The sequence below is a fragment of the Solanum stenotomum genome, chromosome 6 (assembly GCF_019186545.1).
Source record: "Solanum stenotomum isolate F172 chromosome 6, ASM1918654v1, whole genome shotgun sequence".
Taxonomy (NCBI): Eukaryota; Viridiplantae; Streptophyta; class Magnoliopsida; order Solanales; family Solanaceae; genus Solanum; species Solanum stenotomum.
In genome coordinates this window covers 23,754,590-23,764,091 of record NC_064287.1, presented here as the reverse complement: position 1 = coordinate 23,764,091, position 9,502 = coordinate 23,754,590, and the positions used below count along the sequence as shown (strand labels likewise).

General features: G+C 36.0%; 1 protein-coding gene across 1 annotated transcript in view; it reads right to left on the bottom strand.

Annotated features, from left to right (window-relative positions):
* Positions 1 to 8,543, bottom strand: part of LOC125867130 (casein kinase 1-like protein 1) — a 15,356-nt gene extending 6,813 nt beyond the window's left edge. The window contains exons 1-2 of the mRNA XM_049547557.1: positions 8,274 to 8,543; positions 8,159 to 8,199 (exon numbers count right to left, since the gene is read on the bottom strand). Of these exons, the coding sequence (XP_049403514.1) occupies positions 8,159 to 8,199; positions 8,274 to 8,349 (117 nt within the window). The 5' untranslated portion in view covers positions 8,350 to 8,543. The remainder of the gene's footprint in view (positions 1 to 8,158; positions 8,200 to 8,273) is intronic.
* Between the last annotated feature and the right edge of the window lie 959 nt (positions 8,544 to 9,502).

Genomic DNA, 9,502 nt, shown 5'->3' with positions numbered 1-9,502 from the left:
AGATTCATTCCAAAAAGAGGAATAGGCTTGCACTATCGCGTCTCAATGATCTAGTGTACATTAAGTACAATAGAACATTGAAACGTCGTTATGATGCTCGTGATCTCATTGATCCAATTCGCTTGGATAACATTGATGATTCAAATGAATGGTTAGTTGGATGCCCCGAAGATCAAGAAGATGAACTAGTATATGAGGATGATGATCTTACTTGGGGTAGTGTTACTACGGCAATTGGAGCTGATGAGAGTATCTATCATCTTAGGGGACTTTCTTCAAGATCAAGAGCACTTGACAAGGGCAAAGGAGTAGAAACTACATCTACAAGTTCAACTTCAAGTAGGACTCGGACACTAATTGATGTAGACTACGAGGAGGAAGAAGATGAGGATCAATATAATGATGTAGAGGATGTTGATCTTCAAGAGTTGGATAGTTTTGAAGAAGAACAGACTTTTAGAGTTCTAGTATTGTCTTTTGAATTATTGGGTCTTTAAAGTTCTAGACTTTTAGTATCTACTTTTAGTTTTTGAATTGAAATATTTGCTAATATATGTTATTGCTATTGAGATTTTGGATATTTATATATGCAATTAAATATTTTTAATTTTTGGTATTAATTGGCGCCTCGATTCAAAAAGGCGAGCGCCTCGCCGCGTGGCGAGGCAGGCCCTTGTCGCCTTTTGTCGCCTCTCGCCGTCCAAAACACTGTGCTAAGCAAATAGGAACATTCCTACAAAGGGGCAACCCAAGTTTTGTAAGATAGTTTCATTCTTTACAGTAACTGTTGTCTCAGCCCAAAACTGGCAGCTGATAATCTCTTTTATAAGAAGGCATTAATGAAGTCAAGAAATACTCCCCCTATCACATTTCTGCCACTATGTTTGACTTGTGTAAGAAGTTTGAGAAATAAAGAGGACTTCTGAATGTAAACTCAATATATGCAAGGTACCAAAATTGCAGAAACTATCTATCTATTTATAATATAATTGTAATCTATAAACTTTTGATGTGGCATAGTTCTTTGGCCAAGGATCCCTCTTTTTTAACTTCTTTCTCCCTACATATGTTCATTCATTTCACCCAAATAAGAAAACTCAAAAGTCATTCTTTAATACTTCCAACACTTTTTGTATTCCAAGCTAAATTCAAGAAATTTTAATTTGTTAGAAAAGAAAGAAGGAAAGAGGAGGTAACGGAATCAGAATATAAGGAAACTAAAAAGGAATCTATCAATCAATGAAACTGAATTAGAGGTTTCATAAGAGCTCTACAATTTCTCATATAAGTAGAAAAGGAAAGAGGGGAAAGGAATATTAACTCAATTGCTATACCATAATTGTTGGTGCCAATAACATACATACATTCTTGATATTAGAGTAGGAAGAGAACCAAAAGAAGAAAAACACAACATAAGGAGCGAATTTTGAGAATATAAAATTAAGGCATAGCCATTGGCAGAATGTCAGAAGCAGCCATAAAGAGGTTATAATTGGTGAAAAGAAACACAAGATTTTCAAGGTCATGAAAATCTTGAACACGCATCTTTGGTTGTTCGAAAGATAAAAGCACAACTTATTTTAATATACAGTATTCAACAATTTCCATTTGGGTCAAAGAGACTTGCAGCAGGTATATTTGATCTGTCTTTATTCTTAATTTCCTGTAAATTGATGAATATGGAGTTGCATAATTTGCAAGTAACCCATGATCAGTTGATCACAGAATATACATGCCCTATTTCGTTGAGTATTCATTTGTGGAACAAGAAATCATACCCAAGAAAAGGAGCTTTAAGTATCTCGGGTCCATAATCCAAGGAGATTGATGATGTCGCATATTGTATTGGAGCGGGGGCGGGGGCAGGGATATCGCAACCGGGGTACTGTGTGATAAGAAGGGTAAATTCTATAGAGCAGTGGTTAGACTGACATTGTTGCATGGGCCAAAGTGTTGGTAAATCGAGAATCCACGTCTAAAAGGTGAATGTAGTAGAGATGCAGATGCTCAAATAGATTTGTAAGCATACTAGAAGAGATATCATTAGAAATAAAGTTTGAAGGGCCAAAGTGGGAGCGGCCCCCTTAGCAGATAAGATGAGAGAGGTGAGAATGGGATGATTCAAACATGTGAAGAGAAGGTGCATGGACGCGCCAATAAGGGGGCGTGAGAGGCTGGCTATTGCAGAAACTAGGAGAGGTAGATGTAGGATGAAAAAGATCTGAGAGGAGGTAATTAGACACGACATGACTCAAATCCAGCTTAGTAAAGACATGACCCTAGATAGGAAGGTATAGAGGTTGACAATTAGAATAGACTTTTAGTAGGTAGTTGAGTGTTCCGCACTACATACGGGAGAGGCAAGGGTCTAGCCTTATCCCCTCCTATTAGTGGTAGTAGTTTTTTTTTAGAAGGTTAACTAGTATTATAAACAAAAGGAGTACACCAATAGTGTGCTCCTAAGTAGTCACATCAAAAGTATGAAGGGTCAGCCAAAACAACATCTATCACCTATATCCCTTATAAAACTATCTAAAAATAGGGTAATGTCCTATATATCCTTGGGTACAGAATGGATACACCAAAAGTAAAAGGTTGCTAAACTATTTTTTTTATGACAATGGAAACCCGCAGCCGCTACCCTTTGGGTGCGCACAGAGTAAAACCCCCGCTCCTATGCAATAGCTTGCAAACCACATATTTATACTTTGGAAGGGAATGCTCTTGTTCTTAAAACATCTCTAATTTCTCTCCTTCCAAATTGTCCACCATATGCACGCAGGGACAATCTTCCATCTCTCCTTGTGTCCTGACTGATTTCATGCATTGGCATGGCCCATCTAATACCCCTCAGGTTAATGAACCATTGCCATAATTTCCCAGTCACTTTATAATGCATAATGCAGAAAAAGATGATTTATTGTCACTATTTCAGCCTCACAAAAAAAAACATCTGGAGCATAACTGCCTATTAATGATAGTAGTTACTAATCACTATATTCTTTAATGTGTGGTACTTCTATTGTTTTACTTACTTTGTAACTTCCTATTTTACTATTGTATTTACTTTGTTTCGAAAACTTCTCTTTTGTGCCAAGGATCTATCGAAAACAACCTCTCCACCCTACAAAGGTCCGGTAAGGTCTCCATACATCCTACCTTCCCTAACCCCCACTTGTGGGACTACACTAGGTATGTTCTTGTAATTAAAAATAGCTATTTAATTATTTTTCTAATAATAAACTAAATTGTATGCATTAAATCCTTCGTTATTATAATCACAACAATACAGGCAAAACAATAAAAGTGACAAGGACGATGAAAATAAACAATTACACTAAAGACAATAAAAAAGAAAAGTTGGCGAGATACTAAAGGACAAAGAAGCTAGAATATAATTCAATATTTGCTGATGAGAAAATTAAGATAAGGTATTTTTAGCATCCATGTCAATTTATCTCGTGTTTTCACCGCTATGGTCATGTATTTTTTAATATAAATAGAATATCTTTTGATAGGATCTGTAGGTCGTAATATGTCATGATTAATTATGTTATTGCACCTCCATGCATTGATTTTTCAACAGTGAAACCAACTTGTGTTGGGTGATTTATTGCCACAAAATACTTTTTTTTGGGTAAGTAAAATTTTAGTTGGCACAATACTTTATTTAAGCCAAATTACTTGAAAAAAATTATACGTTGAATATAATAACTAATAGTTGAGAAGTTCTAATTTGCATTTTCCTTATTTATTATATTTATCATCTTCAATAATCTACCCTTTTATTTCATAATTCAACCTCACTTTTTAACATAATATTTATGTGAATTTTCTTTAAAAATAATACTTATTGAGACAAGGTATGCGTGTGCACTTAAACTAGTAGTTACCAAATACAGGAACATGGCATTCTTATCACAACATAGCATCACATAAAATGAGATGGAGAGAGTTATAACTAATAAAATTAAGGATAACAACAATCACAGTCCCTAAGTTATAACTTCATTCATTTTGATTTCCAAGTTATTTTTTTTTTTTGAGAATTGGTAAACATTGTATTCTTCAGCATTAAGGATATGCTGGGAACCTTTACAAAATTCAGAAAAGAACAAAAAGCATAATACTTACAAGGATCCTAAGAGTTCTAAAAGTTGATTTGAATCCTCTAATCCTATCTCTTTACACCAAAAATATAGAGATACAACGCAATTCCATTTAACCTTGTGAATGGAATTGGATATATCTTCAAAATTCCTACTATTCCTCTCCTTCCACACTGTCCACCAAATGCAATGTGGAATCAAATTCCACCAGGTCTTCTGTCTCTTGCTACCTCCTCTCCTGATCCAACAACTAAGTAAATCAGTTGTATGTTCGGGCATAGTCCATTTCACTTCTAAATAGTTGAGAAACATGGACCATATTTGTGTTGTGAAAGTACAATGTAAGAATAGGTGACTGTTAGTTTCCCCCGTCTTTCCACATAAAGAGCACCACGGAAGTATGATCTTTCTTTTCTTCCTCAAGACTTCATGTGTCAAGCATGCCTTTCTAATGACCAGCCAAGTAAAGCATTTAACTTTTGTTGGTGTTGCAGTCCTCCAGATATTTTTCCAAGTTATTCCACAAAGTATATTTGACCATTAAGTAAATCTAGTACGTAAGCCCTAATTGTCTAAAGCTAAGCGGCACTAGCTCATACTTACAGGGTCGGATAAATTCAAACGGCTCTTTGTCCCCTTTGAATATGATTTGGTCAAACAAAACTGGTTTATTTTGAGTCATTAGAGAGGATGACATACATGTGATGCAAGCTATGAATAATACCCACTTAGAATACCGATGGGTGTTGTAGCTGAAGCCAAGAGGACTTTGGCACCATTAAAAATGGCGGTTGTGAGAGCGTGTGTTTTTATGGAGTTGTATCGTGCGTTGTGCCTATATATTATGTAGTTAACGCTCCAGTTACCAAGCCAAGGCACACTTAGGTGTTGGAAGCCTCACATCAAAATGGGATGGTGTAATTGGTCAATCTATAAAGTCTTGGACAATCCTCACTTATTGAACTAATTTTTTGATTGAGTTTAGACCTGCAATACTTTTTCTTATCAAAGCCAGACTAACTCCATTCTTGTTTCACCCAATGTTTGGACACCGCATTATCTTGTCCATGCTTTAGTTGCCAAGTCTAAGCGTGCAAGGGTGTTTAGTAGTCCCACCTCGTAGGATAGAATGGCAAATTTGTTTCTTTATTTGATCTTGGGCAATCTTCACCTCTTCAGCTAGTCTGGGGGATGAGTTAAACCCAAGGTCCATTTCTTTATCATGGTATTAAAGCTAGGCAATCTCAATGCTTTGTTTACATGATGTGGGACCCATATTTATGTCATTTGTGCTTAAGTTACTAGGCACACTAAGGCAACTGGAAGTCCCACATCAAAGTGGGATGGTGCAATTGGTTTCCTTATGGTCTAAGCATACTGACATGATGAGCTAGTTTGTGGTCGGGTAAGGTCCAATGTTCATTATCCTATCATGATATCAGAGCAAGCAAAAGTTCTGAGTTTGAGCCTCACAACCACCCATTATAAAAATAAAAAACTTCACATGCTTAAGTTTGAAGACATACTTAAGTATGTGTTGCGATACTTAAGTGAATAAAATATACTCTCTTTATTAGCTTAAGCTTTTGATTATATGGTATTTGGCTAGAGGTAGATGCTCTAAGCTATGGCTGCCCCATGGGATGCTCATTTGAAACCTTTGTCTGGTCAATGCTAGAAAGAGAGAAGTGATGTAAATTGTAAACATGAGAATGGAAGGTCGATCGAGTCCATCCCTTGAAGTCGTACCCTCCGGTATGCCTAAGTCCACCAATTGACGGAGACGTCTGCCGCGAAAAGAAAGGGGGCCTTGAGTACTCAAATGCGTACAAGGAAAAGACAGTTACTCAACCCACTAAAATCTAGTGGAAAACCTGTCCAAAGAAGGTGAGTCATGTAGATTCTTTCCCATGGTTTGATCCTTCCCCATACGCAGCGTGTACAAATCTAGATCGCTTTTATGCGAGAAAGGGAAACTTCCAGGAAAAAAATAATATTCTTGGTGTTGTTTCAGTGATTTGCTACTGACTTTTGATGAAACTAAAATATCCTAGGGAAAATAAGAAAAAAAAAAGTTTCCAATTCCAACTAATAGTGGAAATGGGGTTGCCCCAACTGCAAAGTATCAAACCTCCCTTTAGAACTACTTAATACAATGTACAACCAAGTTTTGGTGGTTTTCATTTTCCTTTTTTCCTTTCCCTTGTATGGGCAGGAACAACGTGTTTACATTGTCTCCACATACTCACTGATAATTGCCTTCATAAACATATCCCTAATAGGAAAAAAATTCAATTGCACTACGAAAAATCATCATTTGTCAATTGTTTCCCCTACATTTCTACGAAGTATGATGGGCCAACTACAATTTCCTCAATTGTAGAAATACAAAAGATCTCCCGTTGGAAGCTCATTTACTGAAGTGAAGAACTTCAATGGTTATACAAGTATCATAGCATTAGATGATTAGAGAACAAAGGAACTTTGAATATTCCCAAAAATAAACCCCCCTACATTTAACCTCAATGCATAATGTTCCTTCCATAAAGATGGTAAGTCATGCAGCATGACAAGATGTCTTCACCCATAAACAAATAAAATCATTTTCGCTCAATTTGACTCGAGTATCATGATACCCAAACAACATAATAGTACTCACTTTCCTTGAATTTCCCTGCCTTATCACACAGCCCTAGCCTAACCACCACAATTTTCCAGTCTGCAGCTTAGAAATTCTTGGGGATTAGGTTGCTGGCGATATTTTAATGGAAGTTGTAATGTGCTCAACCAAAACCCCTTTTTACAGTTGGAATAGCATTTTTCCATGGCTGATGAGCAAGAGGACATCCTGCCTCTGTTATCGAGAAGAGCAGATAACAATGCCCTACAATATGGTCTCAGGCATGTCAAAAAATTTATGGTGTCTTTGTTTGCTTGCATAAGTAAATGATGTTAGCCTCAATCAACAAGGAACCAAAATTGTACGATTAATGCCTGTTTGAATGCGGCGCTTATAAAAAGTAACTTACAAGTCAAAAGCTAAAAGCTATAAGTAGAGGATACCTACTTTTAGCTTCTTCTTTTTTTTATAACCGAGAAATCCGTCTATGACCCACCCTTTGGACCAATCACAGCCTTCTAAACTCGGTGGATAATGGGCCCGCCCCTCTACCCTTTTCCACTTAAATATCGGGCTTCGCTTTGCATGGTGTGGGGCATGAACCTGCGACCTAAGACACAAATCCTTCACCTTTTGCCACTTGAGCTAAGCCTTGGAGGCTACTTTTAGCTTTTGGCTTACTTTAAAACTTTTTTGGCCTAAAAGTGAGTGCTTAAAAGCACTTTTTAACCTTTCCAAACACCTCCAAAACTAAAAAAAAGGTTCAAAAGCCAAAAGCACCTAAAATAAGCTAATTCAAACGGGCACTAAGTTCAATTGAGGGTTAAGCGTGCTCAATAAAATAATATGGGAACCAAAAGCGGGGGTAATGCAAATAAATAAGGGACCAAAACTACTATTTTCCAAAAAGTTAATGTTCTTGAAATACTTTAAATTCATGTATATTACCACATTTGGCTGCATTACAATCATTCCAATGATAATCAAGTATCAACGTAGCATACATGCTCAACTTCACAAACAATGAAAAATTCATACTATACAGTTAACTAGGAAGCAAAAAGCCATCATTCGCATGTACTTAAGCAAACAATTCTAAACTAAGATAGATATAATTGGTGCTTCACAGTAACTCAACTGTATCGACTACTGTACCCTAATAAGTCATCACCTACCTAATTTGGCACATAAGTTTCAAAATACAACTTATTTTCAAATGAACAACTAAATTCTTCTGTTCTAAAAGGGAGATTTCCAGTCATGAGCACTGAGAATGTGGCTTTTTGATAACTGGGAGGACAAGCAAGGGTTAAGTTGATAACTTCCAAATCAACCAAAAGAAATAGTAATAAAATACATAACCGGGATGAAAAAGGAAGTGTAAAAAAATCAACAGAACAAAAGTAATTGGTCCAAGAGATCCACTCACCAGCTTAATTGCTACCTCCTCATTAGTCTGTATATTAGTACCTGCACCACAGAATCGCAATTAACATCAATCAATCAACACAGAGTGAGAAGTTTCTGAAAAAAGAAAAACGAACCGAGATAGATCTCTCCAAAAGATCCACTGCCAATTTTCCGACCGAGTCGATACTTGTTCCCAACACGAGTCTCCATCAAAACCCTAATTAGTTAGTGAAGCTACCAAAACCCAGCTTTTGTACGCCGAAAGAAAAAATTCAGTAGAGAGTTTCTTCGAAGTTGTGATTTTTGCTGTCTATCTACAACATTTGCTACGCTAGGGTTTGGTTGAAGAAGATATAGAGAGAGAAAAAAAGAATCTTCAGCATGTTTCTCTCTCTCTCTATATATAGTTGCACATATGCGCTCTCTTTCCTTTTTTTTGGGTTTATAATTTCGAGTTTGTGCGAATAATTATGACACGCGTTGAGAAGACGCGTGACCACTTAAGTGCTATTGGTGGCTATGTTCTGGCAAAATGAACCTATGTCACGTGACTTCAAACTAGCTACTAATTGCTTTTCTATTTGTTTTTTTTTCTTTCTTTCTTCATTATTTTATAATATGACAAATAATAATGTCGTTTTTTTTTAAAAAAAAAACTCGATAACATTATTATTAGCAAATAAGCTCAAGTAACATTACAAAATAAGGGAATAGTATTATTCCTTGTAGTACTAATTGTTATTAAATTATTATTGTGAGCTGAAATTTCCTTTGTAAATGTAGTTTCTCATATATCTATCCAAATTTCCTTATTTGCAAACACTGGAGGAACTAGCAAAATTCTTATGCGATCAAATATTTACTTCTTGGCTAAGAGATCACTTTATTATATTCTCAATAAGTATGCAAGAATTTTGGATCTCTCAATTGTTGCATCAATGATCTGCATTCACGAATTATAGAGCCATAAGATTCATGATCATTGTTGATAAAAAATTATTTTCTCAATTGAGTTCGTTGAGATTTTCGAAGGCATCAAGTTGTTATCCTTTGCAATCTTGAGCCCTTGTATAGGAGATATTAATTCTGTCAGAGTATTAATACTATTTGGAATATCCTTCATGAAGCCTAGTATCCAATCACCTCTATTATTACGTATAACTCTTCCAGTACCCCCTACACAAGGATTACCTAAGGAAGAATCATCAGTATTGAATTTATATTTTAGAATGACAAAGTAATGGAGGTTTTCATTTTATGTTAATAGTATTAGAGCTGTCAAAATGGGCTAGAGAATTAAATGGCTTAGATGGGCTGACTCTTTTAATTAAAGGGACTATAAAATAGCAGCCCAACTCAGCCC